At 44.7% G+C, this 15,876-nt stretch overlaps 1 protein-coding gene across 5 annotated transcripts in view; it reads left to right on the plus strand.

Annotated features, from left to right (window-relative positions):
- nipblb (NIPBL cohesin loading factor b) overlaps positions 1 to 15,876 on the plus strand; it is a 600,450-nt gene that overhangs the window by 470,177 nt on the left and 114,397 nt on the right. For all 5 annotated transcript variants that reach the window (XM_080189563.1, XM_080189568.1, XM_080189564.1 and 2 more), the window contains 3 exons: positions 6,493 to 6,601; positions 8,927 to 9,063; positions 14,998 to 15,138. In XM_080189563.1, the coding sequence (XP_080045689.1) occupies positions 6,493 to 6,601; positions 8,927 to 9,063; positions 14,998 to 15,138 (387 nt within the window). The remainder of the gene's footprint in view (positions 1 to 6,492; positions 6,602 to 8,926; positions 9,064 to 14,997; positions 15,139 to 15,876) is intronic.

Consider the following 15,876-nt stretch of genomic DNA (forward strand, 5'->3'; position numbering starts at 1 on the left):
GTGCACTAGAGAGCTTTAGATTGGCTAGGAGGGAGTTGAAGAGCGAGCTAAGAAGGGCTAAAAGAGGACATGAGAAGACTTTGGCTGATAGGGTTAAGGAGAATCCTAAGGCGTTCTATAGGTATGTCAAGAACAGAAGGTTGGTTAGGGCAAGGTTAGGGCCAGTTATAGACGGCAGAGGGAAGTTGTGTGTGGAACCGGAGGAGATTGGTGAAGCATTGAACCAATATTTCTCTTCGGTGTTCACGCAGGGGGACATGGATATAGCTGAGGAGGACACTGGGTTGCAGGGGAGTAGAATTGACAGTGTTACAGTTGATAAGGAGGATGTGCTGGATATTCTGGAGGGTCTGAAAATAGATAAGTCCCCTGGTCCGGATGGGATTTACCCCAGGATTCTCTGGGAGGCAAGAGAAGTGATTGCAGAGCCTCTGGCTCTGATCTTCAGGTCGTCGTTGGCCTCTGGTATAGTACCAGATGATTGGAGGTTAGCGAATGTTGTCCCATTGTTTAAGAAGGGGAACAGAGACTTCCCCGGGAATTATAGACCGGTGAGTCTCACTTCTGTTGTGGGCAAGGTTTTGGAAAAAATTATTAGGGATAGGATTTATAGTTATTTGGAGAGTAATGAGTTGATTGGAGATAGTCAGCATGGTTTTGTGGTGGGTAGGTCGTGCCTTACTAACCTTATTGAGTTTTTTGAGAAAGTGACCAAAGAGGTGGATGGGGGTAAGGCAGTGGACGTGGTGTATATGGATTTTAGTAAGGCGTTTGATAAGGTTCACCATGGTAGGCTTCTGCACAAAATGCAGATGTATGGGATTGGGGGTGATCTAGGGAACTGGATTAGGAATTGGCTAGCGGATAGGAGACAGAGGGTAGTGGTTGACGGTAAATATTCATCATGGAGTTCGGTTACAAGTGGTGTGCCTCAGGGATCTGTGTTGGGGCCACTGCTGTTTGTGATTTTTATTAATGATCTGGATGAGGGTATAGTTGGGTGGATCAGTAAATTTGCTGATGACACCAAAGTCGGAGGTGTGGTAGATAGTGAGGAAGGGTGTCATAGTTTGCAGGAAGACTTAGACAGGTTGCAGAGCTGGGCCGAGAGGTGGCGGATGGAGTTTAATGCAGAGAAATGTGAGGTAATTCACTCTGGTAGGAATAACAGATGTGTTGAGTATAGGGCTAACGGGAAGACTTTAAATAGTGTGGAGGAGCAGAGGGATCTAGGTGTATGTGTACATAGATCCCTGAAAGTTGGGAATCAAGTAGATAAGGTTGTTAAGAAGGCATACAGTGTCTTGGCGTTTATTGGTAGGGGGATTGAATTTAGGAGTCGTAGCGTTATGTTGCAACTGTACACAACTCTGGTGCGGCCACACTTGGAGTATTGTGTGCAGTTCTGGTCCCCACATTACAGGAAGGATGTGGAGGCTTTGGAGAGGGTGCAGAGGAGGTTTACCAGGATGTTGCCTGGTATGGAGGGGAGATCCTATGAGGAGAGGCTGAGGGATTTGGGGTTGTTTTCGCTGGAAAGAAGGCGGCTAAGAGGGGATCTTATTGAAACATATAAGATGATTAGAGGTTTAGATAGGGTGGATAGTGATAGCCTTTTTCCTCTGATGGAAAAATCTAGCACGAGGGGGCATGGCTTTAAACTAAGGGGGGGTAGTTATAGGACAGATGTCAGGGGTAGGTTCTTTACCCAGAGGGTGGTGAGGGATTGGAATGCCCTGCCTGCTGCAGTTGTAAATGCGCCTAGTTTGGGGGCGTTTAAGAGGTCTGTGGACAGGTTTATGGACGAAAAGGGATTGGTTTAGGTTAGTGGGTCATTGTTGTTGTTTTTTTTTAACTGGTCGGCGCAACATCGTGGGCCGAAGGGCCTGTTCTGCGCTGTTATGTTCTATGAACAAGGATAGAGTCCCCATTGTTCTCACCTTTCACCCCACCAGCCTCTGCATACAAAACATAATCCTCCACTTTTTCACCAACTCCAAAGTGATGCCAACACTGAACACATCTTTCCTTCACTCCCTCTGTCAGTATTTCGCAGAGACCATTCCTTCCAGGATAACCTAGTCCATTCTTCCATTATAGCCAACACCTGTCCCATCATTCATGGCACCTTCCCATGCAATCACAGAAGGTGTAACACCTGACCCTTTACCTCTTCCATGCTTACCATCCAAGGTCCAAAACATTCATTCCAGGTTAAGCAGTGTTTCACTTGTACCTCTTTCAATTTGGTCCATTGCATTCGCTGCGCCCAATGTGGTCTCCTCTATACTGGAGAGCCATGCTGTGGAGATACCGGTGTTGGACTGGTGTGGGCACGGAAAGAAGTCTCTCAGCATCAGGTTAAAATCCAACAGGTTTATTTGAGTGACTCAGCTGGTGAAGGAGCAGTGCTCTGAAAACTCATGATTCCAAATAAATTTGTCGGACTTTAACCTGGTGCTGTGAGACTTCTTACTATATGGGTGATCGCTTTGCTGAGCACCTTCGGTCTGTGTGCACTCAGGACCCTGACCTTCCCGTTGCTTGTCATTTTAACACACGATCCTGCTCCCATTCTCACGTCTGTCCTTGGCCTGCTGCAATGTTCGGTGAAGCTCAACATAAACTGGAGGAACACCTCATCCTCCGGCTCGGCATTTTACAGCCTTCCGGTCTCGATATTGAATTCAGTAATTTCAGATGATTAGTTGCACTCACCTTGACCCCTTTTGTTTTCATTTTATTTAATTTTTAACTGTTCTCTACCTTATGTTTCTTTATTGTCTTTCATCATTTTTCTTCCCCCCTCCCTTTCCTTCCCTTTTCTCCCCTTCCTCCCCTTTTCTCAATTTTATGTCTCTCCCACCCAACCCACACCCCCATATCTTCATCTGTCATAGCTCACCTGCTGATTTCAACTTCTCTGCCATTGGGCCACTCACACCTTCTAGTCTCTTCATGGACTGCCATTAGCAGCCTTTCCCCTTGTTTTTGTGACTATGACTCACCTTTCATTCCCTCACTCTGCAGTATAAATATCTCCCAGTTTCTATCCTTTCAGCTTTGGCAAAGGGTCATCTGGACTCAACATCAGCTCTTTTCTCTCCTTATAGATGCTGCCAGGCCTATAAGATTTTCTTGCATTTTCTCTTGGTCCCTGGAACATTACCTGTCAGTAAGATCATGGCTGATATGATGTAGCCTTCATTTTGTTTTCCTGTCTATCCCCCGTAACCAATGGGTGCTTTTCTGATTGACAGTTGGTGACTAGTGGAGTGCCGCAGGGATCGGTGCTGGGGCCTCAACTGTTTACCATTTACATAGACAATCTGGAGGAGGGGGCTGAGTGTAAGGTAACAAAATTTGCTGGTGACATGAAGATGAGTGGAAAAGCGGATTGCATGGAGGGCGCGGCAAGTCTGCAGAGACATCGGGATAGGCTGAGTGAGTGGGCGAAGACCTGGCAGATGGAGTGTAACGTGAGCAAATGTGCGGCTATCCACTTTGGTAGAAATAATAGTAGGAGGGATTATTATTTAAAGGGTGAAAAGCTGCAGCATGCTATAGTGCAGAGGGACCTGGGGGTTCTTGTGCACGAATCTAGAATATAAAAGCAAGGAGGTCTTGCTGCAACTGTACAGGGCACTGGTGAGGCCGCAATTGGAGTACTGTGTGCAGTTTTGGTCGCTGCATTTGCGAAAGGATATATTGGCCTTGGAGGGAGTGCAGAGAAGGTTCACTAGGCTGGTACCAGAGATGAGGGGGTTGGACTATGAAGAGAGACTGAATAGACTGGGTCTGTACTCGTTGGCATTTAGAAGGCTGAAGGGTGATCTTATAGAGACATATAAGATAATGAAGGGGATAGATAGGGTAGAGGTAGAGAGATTCTTCCCGCTTAGAAAGGATGGCAGAACTACAGGGTACAGCCTCAAAATAGTTGGGGGGGAGGGGGCACAGTTTAGATCGGAGTTGAGGAGGAACTTCTTCACTCAAAGGGTGGTGAATCTCTGGAATTCTGTGCCCATTGAAGTGGTGGAGGCTACCTCGCTGAATATATTTAAGTCACGGGTAGATAGGTTTCTGATAGACAAGGGAATTAAGGGTTATGGGGGGAAAGTGGAACTGATCCATTTCAGATCAGCCATGATCTTATTGAATGGCGGGGCAGGCTCGAAGGGCTAGATGACCTACTCCTGCTCCTATTTCTTATGTTCTTATAAATCGCAAAAACCCAGTCTGCAGGTGCAGCAGGTGATCAAGAAGGCGAATGGAATGTTGGCCTTTATAGCGAGGGGGATAGAATATAAAAGCAGGGAGGTCTTGCTGCAACTGTACAGGGTACTAGTGAGGCCGCAACAGGAGTACTGTGTGCAGTTTTGGTCCCCTTATTTGCAAAAGGATATATTGGCATTGGAGGGAGTACAGAGAAGGTTCAGCAGGTTGATACCAGAGATGAGGGGGTTAGCTTATGAAGAGAGATTGAATAGACTGGGCCTGTACTCACTGGAGTTTAGAAGGCTGAGGGGGGATCTTAAAGAGACTTACAAGATAATGAAGGGGCCAGATAGAGTAGAGGAGAGATTCTTTCCGCTTAAAAAGGAAAACAGAACTAGAGGGCACAGCCTCAAGATAAGGGGGGGGGGGGGGAGCAGTTTAGAACGGAGTTGAAGAGGAACTTCTTCACTCAAAGGGTGGTGAACCTCTGGAATTCTCTGCCCGTTGAAGTGGTGGAGGCTGCGTCGCTAAATATATTTAAGTCACGGGTAGATAGACTTCTGATAGACAAGGGAATTAAGGGTTATGGGGAGAAAGCGGGGAAGTGGAACTGATCCACTTCAGATCAGCCATGATCTTATTGAATGGCGGGGCAGGCTCAAAGGGCTAGATGGCCTACTCCTGCTCCTATTTCTTCTGTTCTTACTTTGGCCTTCCACCTGTCTTTGCACAGTTCTACGCTCTCTTTCAGTTTGATACTATCATTAGCTTCTCTACAGATGGTGTGTCCATCCCTTGGACTTTTTCCTGCTCATTGGAATGTATCAAATTCTGTTTATTCTGAAATATGCCCTGAAATATATGTCTTAGAAACTAGAAGCAGGAATACGCCATTCGGCCCTTCAAGCCTGCTCCACCATTCATTTTGATCAGGACTGATCATTAAATTCAATATCCCAATATCTCTTGATCCCTTTTGCCCCAACAGCTATATCAATTTTTTTCTGAAAAGGTAACATGACACCAGGTTTATTTGAAATTACAAGCTTGTGAAGTCAGTGCTCTGAAAGCTTGTGATTTCAAATAAACGTGTTGAACTATAACCTAGTGTCATATGACCTTTTATTTTGTCCACCTCAGTCCAACACTGGCATCTCCACATCGTAATTTCTTCCTGAAATCAGACATTTTGTCCTCCACTACTTTCTGTGGGAGTGAATTCCACACATTCACCACCCTCTGGGTGAAGAAATTTCTCCCCACCTCAGTTCTAAAAGTTTACCCCTTGTTCTCAAACTGTGACCCCTAATTTTGGATCCCCCCACCATTGGGAACATTCTTTCTGAATCTACCCTGTCTAGCCCTGCATCTTGATTGAACTAATTCTTACCTTAATTTTCCAATTCACTTTAGCTAGTCCAGCTTTCATATCCTCACAATTGCCCTTTATTTAATTTTAGAAATATTGTCTCAGACCCTCAAAGTATTGTCTCCTCCCCCTCAAACTGAATGTAAAATTCAATCGTATGATTACGACAACTGATGGGTTCCTTCAGTCTGAGATTGTTAATTAATCATGAGCCCACATTTTGCCCACGCAAACTGGTCTGGCCTACATGTGCCTCCAGCTCCACAATAATATGGTCGATGAGTAACTGTTCTTGGTAATGGTCTAGCAGGGCAGTCTGGACAACAAATCCTGCCCTTTTCAAGGACACTCGCATCCCATTATTTATATATATGTGCAAGTTGCTGTTTTCACTTGATTTTCTACTGTATTATGAACCTTTCAAGTGACAGAAATAAGGGCTGGTATATGCCCTTCGAGTCTGCTCTGCCATTCAATCTGATCAAGCTACTGTATCTCAGTGCCATACTCCTGTGCTCGCCTCTTAACTAGACTGAGGTTTGAATGGAAAATGTATTTTGGAGAATTTTGGCTATGGAATCCAAATGTTGTGCTCAGACTGAGATGAGTAATTGCTGCCAGTGCCCTTATAATTTCAGCAGGTGATTAAATTGACTGCGCTTTAGATTGAGAGCATTGAGCATTTGTGTTCAGTCAATTGAAATGTAGATAACCAGTCACACATATGGTATGCTCATCGAGAATATAGAACTATAGAAAACTTACAATCCAGAGGAGGCCAATCAGCCTATTTTGTCTGTGCCGGTAGATATGTCAACTTCATCTGGCAACTGTGGTGGAATAGATATTGGCTGCCAGCAGAGGACTATAGACAAAGTTAACTGAACTCTGCTGTATGTTTTCAGTTGTTGAAGTCTGAGGAAGATGCCTCGTACAAGCCTGTGAAGAAGGCCTGTGTGCAGATAGTGGATAATCTGGTGGAGCACATTCTGAAATATGAGGAATCACTAGCAGGTAAATGGAAAAGAGATGAAATATCACGGTTCCATCCCCATTAAAAGTCATGTCATGAATACCTTTGCAGCGTGGAAACTATTTCGCCCAGCAAGTCCCATACTGGCTTCCTGTAAAGCATTCCAATCAATCCTATTTCTTTCCCCCGCCCTCCCTTTTATCCCCATGTCCAGAAAATTAATTTCTCTCAAATGCCCATCGAATTTTGATTTGAAATCTTTCTTCCTCTCAGCTTTCACTGCCCTCTTAGGTTGCAAGTTCCGAGTTATTATCAACTGCTACGCTAAAAGTTCTTTAACACATCCCAGCTGCCGCGCCAATAAGAACAGCTTTTTTTTTGTTTACCTTACCTAAACTCATCATCAACTTGAGCTCCTCCTAAATCTCATGTCAACCTCCTTTGTTTCAAGGAGAATAACCCCAGCTTTTCCAATCTAACCTTGTAACTAAAATCCTCCATTCCTGAAACCATTCCAGTATATCTCCTCTGCACTCTCTGCATCCTTCCTAAAGTGTGGTGATCAGATCTGGATGCAATACTCTAGCTCTGGCCTATCCAGAGCTTTATATAGGTTTAGCATAGCCTCCCTATGTCATGCCTGTACTGATGATGATCCCATATGCTTTGTCAGATGTGAAGTTTTCTTCACCCTGACTGTTTTATGGAAAAGCCATTGACTTGATCATGGCTTTTCCTTACCGGCTAATTTGATGCCAATACTTTAATTTTAAGTTAATATATTTTAGTATTATTTTGGTTTAAGATGTGGGAGAAGGTGACACATTGGAAATGTCTCTGAGTAAGTAATCTAGAGGCCCAGGCTAATGCTCTGGGGACACGTGTTCAAATGCTACCATGGGAACTGATTAAGTTTAAATCTAGTCTCAGGAATGGTGACTGTGCAGTGATCATTGATCCCATGAAGAAATACATTTTTAAAAAGCAGCTAGTTGTAACAGCTGCAGTCGTGTTATAAGAGCTGCTAGTGTGATGAGAACTAGGTTCTTATACCCTCTCTTCCTGGAAGGCTCTATCTGTTTTGGTCTATTCCCCCTGCTTTGTGGCATTTTCTCTAGCTTCGCAACATCAAAGCCTTTGCAATGTTCTCCGTAATCCACAGCCACTTGTTAACAAGACCCTTGACCATGTCATCCCCATTTTCCAGGTGATTCCATTCTCTGTGATATCCCTATTCACTCTTCTCCCACAACTACTCCCAGTTACTTTTTGTTCAACTATGGAGAATGTAGTTTATGTTCATTTATTTTCCATAGAAATGTGGAAGGCTCCAAGGGTATATAAGACACTGGGTTAGATGCACAGTAAAGCTGCTTCTGCATCACATAAGAAATAGGAGGAGGCCATCTAGCCCTTCGAGCCTGCCCTGCCATTCAATAAGATCATGGCTAACCTGAAGCGGAGCAGTTCCACTTTCCTGCCTGCTCCCCATAACCCTTAATTCCCTTATCTATCAGAAATCTATCTATCCGTGACTTAAACATATTCAATGTAGTAGCCTCCACCACTTCAACGGATAGAAAATTCCAGAGATTCACCACCCTCCGAGAGAAGTAGTTCCTCCTCAACTCTGTTCTAAACTGCATTCCCCCCCCTACTTATTTTGAGGCTGTGCTTTCTAGTTCTGGTTTCCTTTCTAAGTGGAAAGAATCTCTCTACCTCTACTCTATCTGGCCCCTTCATTATCTTGTAAGTCTCTATAAGATCACTCCTCAGCCTTCTAAACTCCAGTGAGTACCGGCCCAATCTGCTCAATCTCTCCTCATAAGCTAACCCCATCATCTCCGGTATCAGTCTGGTGAACCTTCTCTGTACTCCCTCCAAGGCCAATATATCTTTTCACAAATAATGGGACCAAAACTGCACACAGTACTCCAGTTGCGGCCTCACCAGTGCCTTGTACAGTTGCAGCAAGACCTCCCTGCTTTTATATCCTAACCCCCTCGCAATAAAGGCCAATTTGATCACCCCATCAAAGATCCCTAGGAAAGATACAGCACGGGTCTAGGTCCAGAATAAACGTGCTGCTACACTGTCCCAGCAAATCGAGCCACGTGCCAAGCTCCTACTCAGTCAGGATGATATCCTTGAGTGTTGGTTCTATGTTGCATCAATGAAATTTTTCACCCACTTAACTATTTCTGAAAATAGTCCTCAAAATCATCCTGCAGCAAAGGTTGTGCTGAAATAATTTTGATGATTAAATGATAAGGTTTGACACAGATTATTTATGGGCAGTGTGTTATTGGTTCCATGCGCATGAGGTGTTTTGACTGCTGGTGTTAACTCCTGTTTTATCCCTTCAGATTCAGATAGTAAAGGCATGAATACCAACTGTCTGGTGGCCTGTTTAATCACCTTATACTTGTTCAGCAAAATCCAGCCGCATCTGATGGTGAAACATGCAATGACGCTTCAGCCGTATCTTACCACAAAGTGTAATGTAAGTGCAGCCTCTGCCATCCAACTCCAGCTGTTAGTTCAGTTTAACACTTCCTATTCCTTTCATATAGACTTTCACTTGTGTTAAATTGATGAATTCAAGATGTATGCAAAATAACTGATATCAGTACTGAATTCAGCCGTATGACTTGAGTGCTTTCATTGACTACTATACTTTGGTTTGGATCCTGACACTTTAGCAGCCTTGTATCAGTACTTCATGAACGTCCAGTACTGCTGTGTTGGCAGCTTTATTAACAAAATAGGTGAACTCAAACCCTCGAGCTTCTAATTTAAAGCATTCCTATAGTGAGGTGAACGTAATGCCTGTCTTACAATTCTAGACTGGGATGTAGGAATTCCTCCAGCTTTCTGATAGACAGGTGGCAAATTGACCATTGCTTCCCTGATAATGCAGTTTATCTGTGTCACTTCCAAAAGAGAGATTACGCTGAAACATTTTTTTTATTGTAGAAATCTGGGAGAAACAGAGTTGACATTTTGCAATGAATATGACCTTTGGTTCCAAGGAAGAGAGATATTTGACCTGCACTGTTAACTTACTTTCTCTCTCCACAGGTGCCGACCTGCTGAGTGTTTCTAGTGCTTTGTTTTTATTTCAGATTTCCAGCATCTGTGGTGTTTTGCTTTTATTTCAATGGCCAATTGATGCTGGCCTTGCAAATACAAAACATTAGAGAATGCTCAGAGATCTGAAGGAGGTGTTCAAAATTAAGACACTATAATGACTCAGAAATAACATTTTCACTGGCTGATGTGGAAATTTAAAATATCAGCAAAATAAGCAAGCATACAAATGGGAAAATCTTTACCTGGTCTGACCTTCATGTGACTCCAGACTCTCAACAATGTGGTAGACTCTTAAATGGCTTTTCAAAATACTGTTTTATTCAGCGGCTACAGATGGAACAAAAAGAAATGAAATCGGACTGACTACCGGAAGGGTAGGGGATTTTAGTTAAGTTGGGCAGCATGGTCGATGCAGGCTTGGAGGGCCGAAGGTCCTGTTCATGTGCTGTAATTTTCTTGTTCTTTGTACCTTGCATTGACAGAGGCACTGGGAATGGCAATGGCAAACCCAGCCCTGTTGACGCTGCAAAGTCGTTCTTACAGACACCTGGGCGCCTGTGCCAAATTTGAGAGAGCTGTCTCATAAACTGGTCAAGCATTAGCCTGACATAGTCATACTCACAGAATCATACCTTACAGATCAAGCCCCAGACCATTCCTGGGTATATCCTGTCCTACTGGCAGGACAGACCCAGCAGAGGTGGTAGCACAGTGATATACAGTCAGGAGGGAGTTGACCCAGGAACCTTCAACATTGCTCCGAACACATTGACATCTGTGAGGTGCTGTCGACCATCAGCACTCAGCAGAATTGTACTCAACCACAATCTATAACCTCATGGCTGAAACTTTCACAACTGACTTCAGCCAGAAGTACCAGGTGGATGATCCATCTTGGCCTTATCTACAAGTGGCCAGCATTATGGGTGCCAATCTTTAGCCAAGTCGATTCATAGAACGTTACAGCACAGAACAGGCCTTTCGGCCCTCAATATTGTGCCCACTGCCTATAATTCTGATGTGCTCCTTGTGCCTATCTAATAACCGCTTGAAAGTTCCTAAAGTGTCCAACTCCAGTATCACAACAGGCAGTCTATTCCACACCCCAACCACTCTGAGTGAAGAATCTACCTTGGACATCCCTCCTATATCTCCCACCATGAACCTTCATAGTTATGCCCCCTAGTAGCAGCTACATTCACCCGAGGAAATAGTTTCTGCACGTCCACTCTATCAATCCCCCTCATCATGTTATAAACCTCTATTAAGTCGCCTCTCATCCTCCTCCACTCTAAAGAGAAAAGCCCCAGCTCCCTCAACCTTTCATCATAAGACCTACCCTCCAAACCAGGCAGCATCCTGGTAAATCTCCTCTGCACTCTGTCCAATGCTTCCACATCCTTCTTATAGTGAGGTGACCAGAACTGAACACAATATTTCAAATGCTGTCTCACTAACGTCCAGTATAGTTGCAGCATAACCCCACAGCTCTTAAACTCAAACCCCCTGTTAATAAACGCTAACACCCTATAAGCCACCTTCACGGTTCTATCCACTTGAATGGCAACCTTCAGAGATCTGTGCATATGAACCCCAAGATCTCTCTGTTCCTCCATATTCCTCAGAACCTTGCCATTGACCCTGTAATCTGCATTCATGTTTGTCCTACCAAAATGAATCACCTCACACTTATCAGGGTTAAACTCCATCTGCCACTTTTCGGCCCAGCTCTGCATCCTATCAATGTCTCAATGTGGATTCAATCCACGTGATATCAAGAAATGGCTGAAGGCACTGTGTACAACAAAGGCTATAGGCTGTGACAGTATACCAGCAACAGTACTGGAACTTGCTGCATCCTTTGCCAAGTTCCAGTATCGTTACTATACTGGCATTTATTCAGCAATATGGGACATTGCCCAGGTATGTCCTGTACACAAGAAACAGGACAAATCCAGCCCAGCCAATTACCACCCCATCAGGCTACTCTCAATCATCAGTAAAGTGTTGGAAGAAGTCATCAATAGTGTTACCAACCATCATTTACTGAGCAATAACCTGCTCACAGACACTCAGTTTGGGTTTTGCCAGGGTCACTCAGCTCCTGACCTCATCACAGCCTTGGTTCCAACGTGGACAGAAGAGCCGAATACCTGAGGTGAAGTGAGAGTGACTGCTGTTGACGTCACAGTGCAACGGACCTGGGTTTGATTCCCAGCTTGGGTCGCTGTCTGTGTGGACTTTGCACACATTCTGCCCGTTTCTGAGGGGGGTTATCTCTGGGTACTCCGGCTTCCTTCCACAGTCCAAAGGTATGCAGATTAGGTGGATTGGCCATGCTAAGTTACTTCTTACTGTCTCAAGATGTGTAGTTGGATTGATTGAGGGTGTGTGGGGTCCTTGATTAAGCTGGCTCAGGATTTAAATTAGAACAAAGAAAATTACATCACAGGAACAGGCCCTTCAGCCCCCCAAGCCTGTACTGATCATGCTGCCCAACTGAACTAAAACCCCCTACCCTTCCGAGGACCATATCCCTCTATTCCCATCCTATTCATGGTATTTGTCAAGATGCTCCTTAAAACTATCGTATCATAAAACATAGAACATTACAGCGCAGTACAGTCCCTTTGGCCCTTGATGTTGCGCCGACCGGTGGAACCAATCTAATGACCCTCTAACCTAAACTATCCCAATATTATCCATAAGTATCCAATGATCATTTGAATGCCCTTAAAGTTGGCGAGTCCACTAGTGCTGCAGGCAGGGCATTCCACGCCCTTACTACCCTCTGAGTAAAGAACTACCTCTGACATCTGTCCCATATTTATCACCCCTCAATTTAAAGCTATGTCCCCTCGTGTTAGCCATCACTATCCAAGGAAAAAGGCTGTCACTGTCCACCCTATCTAATCCTCTGATCATCTTGTACGCCTCAATTAAGTCACCTCTTAACCTTCTTCTCTCTAACGAAAACAACCTCAAGTCCCTCAGCCTTTCCTCATAAAACCTTCCCACCATACCAGGCAACATCCTGGTAAATGTCCTTGGCACCCTTTCCAATGCTTCCACATCTTTCTTATAATGTGGTGACCAGAACTGTACACAATCCTCCCCCCCCCCCCACCCCCATACCATTCCACTACCTCCCTCGGCAGCGAGTTCCAGGCACCCACCACCCTCTGTAAAAAAAAAAACCTGTCTTGTACGTCTCCTTTAAACCTTGCCCCTTGCACCTTAAACCTGTGCCCCCTAGTAATTGACTCTTCCACCCTGGGAAAAAGCTTCTGAGTATCCAGTCTGTCCATGCTTCTCATAATCTTGTAGACTTCTATCAGGCCTCCCCTCAACCTTTCATTCCAGCGAGAATAAACCAAGTTTCTCCAACCTCTCCTTATATCTAATGCCCTCCATACCAGGCAACATCCTGGTAAATCTTTTCTGTACCTTCTTCAAAGCTTCCACATCCTTCTGGTAGTGTGGCAACCAGAATTGAACGCCAAATTAGGAGAAATTTCTTCACCAGAGTGGTAAGTCTGTGATGTTCTGGAAGTGAGATGATTGACATCCAACCACCACAACAATCTTCCTTTATGCCAGGCATGACTGGCATAAACCAATGAGCGTTCTCTCCCAATTCCCAGTTTTGCTATGGTTCCTTGATGCCATACTGGTAAAATGCTGACTTCATTGCTCATGGAATTCTACAGTGCAGGAGACAGCCGTTTGGCCCACTGAGTCTGCATCGACCGCAATCCCACCCAGGCCCCACCCCCATAACCATATGCATTTACCCTAGTTAGTCCCCCGACACTAAGGAGCAATTTAACATGGCAAATACACCTAACTTGCACATCTTGGACACTGGGAAGAAACTGGAGTACACGGAGGAAACCCACGCAGACATGAGGAGAATGTGCAAACTCCACGCAGACAGTGATCCAAGTTGAGAATCGAACCTGAGCCCTTCTGGGACAACAGTGCTAACCATAATACCACAGTGCTGCCCATACTAAATTGTCCCTCATCTTGTGAGGAAATGTTGAGCAGGTTGAACCTGTATCCTTTGGGGTTTAGAAGAATGAGAGGTGGTCTTACTGAAACAAATAAGATCCTGATGGATTTGACAGCGCTGTTAGAGGTGTCCAGGGTTTTGGTGAGTGCACCTCTCGAGTATTTCGTGCAATTTTGGTCTCCTGTGCTTAAGAAGAGATTATACTTCCATTGCAGGCAGTATAGCCAAAGTTGATGAAATTGCTGCCAGGGGTGGGGAGCTTGTCCTATGATGATAGATGAGCAAACAGGTTCTGTTTTCTCTGGAGCTTAGAAGAAAGAGGTGGTCCCATTGAAAAGTATAAAATTCTGAAAGGGCTTGAGAGACTAGACACTGAAATTGATTCCACTGGTCAGGTATTCTCATAACGTTTTAACAAGTACTTGGATGTGCACTTTAAGTGCCATAATATCCAAGGCTCTGAACCATGAACTGGCAAGTATTTTAGGCTGGGTGGCTGTTTGTTAACCAGTGTGGATATCATGGGCTGGATGACATCCTGCTCTATGATTCTGCTGTGGAATTCAATTCCAGGGTTCTCGGCTTAGCAGGTGGTGAAGAGAAATGGGAACAGGTTGGTTAAATGTGTTGTTCACGGTCTGATTCAGGTTAAATAACTCAATTTTGTATTCATGTTTTTGATTTGATTTATTGTCACTTGTATTAACATACAGTGAAAAGTATTGTTTCTTGTGCGCTATACAGTCAAAATATAGAGAAGAATATGAGAGAGTGCACAATGTAGTGTTACAGTCATAGCGAGGGTGTAGAAAAAGATTAACTTAATGCAAGGTAAGTCCGTTCAAAAGTCTGATAGCAGCAGGGAAGAAGCTGTTCTTGAACCGGTTGGTAAGTGTCCTCAGACTTTTGTATCTTTTTCCTGACAGGAGGTGGTGGAAGAGAGAATGTCCGGGGTGTGGGGGGATCCTTGATTATGCTGGCTGCTTTTCCGAGGCAGTGGGAAGTGTAGACCAAGTCAATGGATGGGAGGCTGGTTTGTGTGGTGGATTGGGCTACATTCGTGATCTTTTGTAGTTCCTTGCGGTCTTGGGCAGAGCAGGAGCCATACCAAGCTGTGATATAACCAGAAAGAATGCTTTGTATGGTGTATTTGTAAAAGTAGGTGTGAGTTGTAACTAACATACCAAATTTCCTTAGTCTGCTTTCTTAACTATAGTGTGAATTGAACATCTAAGAGCCCTCTTTCAGAGAGCCAGCATGAGGGCAAAGGGCCAAATAGCCTCATTCTGCATTATAAAATTAAAATTTCCCTTTTTTCCCCATTTCCAGACACAGAGTGATTTCCTCGTCATCTGCAATGTGGCAAAGATTTTGGAACTGGTGGTCCCATTGATGGAGCATCCGAGTGAGACCTTCTTGGCCACAATAGAGGAAGACCTCATGAAACTCATCCTTAAGCATGGAATGACAGTAAGAATAATATAGGACTATACAGACTTAGAGTTCAATTAGGAATAGGAGGGTGAAGTTAGCAATATAATAAATAGGTACAGGAGTAGGCCATTTGGCCCATCGAGTCTGCATCATCATTCAATATGAGCATGATTGATCGTGCACTTTCAGTATCCCACTCCTGCTTTCTCTCCATTCCACTAGATCCCTTCGGCCACAAGGGGCACATCCAGCTCTTTTTTGAACATATCGAGTGGATAGAGGATTGGTTGTCAAATAGGAGGCAGAGAGTGGGGGTCAATGGGTGCTATTCGGATTGGCGGTTGGTGACTAGTGGGGTGCCCCAGGGGTCGGTGCTGGGGCCTCAGCTATTTACCATTTATATAGATGATCTGGAGGAGGGAACCGAGTGTAGGGTGTCGAAATTTGCTGATGACACCAAGATTGGGGGAAAGGCAAATTGTGCGGAGGGTGTGGAGAGTCTGCAGAAGGATCTAGATAGGCTGGGCGAATGGGCCAGGAAATGGCAAATGGAATTTAATGTTGGCAAGTGTGAGGTGGTCCACTTTGGTAGGAAGAATGGTAGGAAGGACTATTACTTACGGGGCGAAAAACTGCAGCAGGCGACGGTGCAGAGGGACCTCGGGGTCCTTGTGCATGAGTCGCAAAAACCCAGCCTGCAGGTGCAGCAGGTGGTCAGGAAGGCGAATGGGATGCTGGCCTTCATAGCGAGGGGGATTGAATATAAAAGTAGGG

This window comes from Carcharhinus amblyrhynchos, chromosome 5 (assembly GCF_965287045.1).
Source record: "Carcharhinus amblyrhynchos chromosome 5, sCarAmb.v2.hapA, whole genome shotgun sequence".
Classification (NCBI taxonomy): domain Eukaryota; kingdom Metazoa; phylum Chordata; class Chondrichthyes; order Carcharhiniformes; family Carcharhinidae; genus Carcharhinus; species Carcharhinus amblyrhynchos.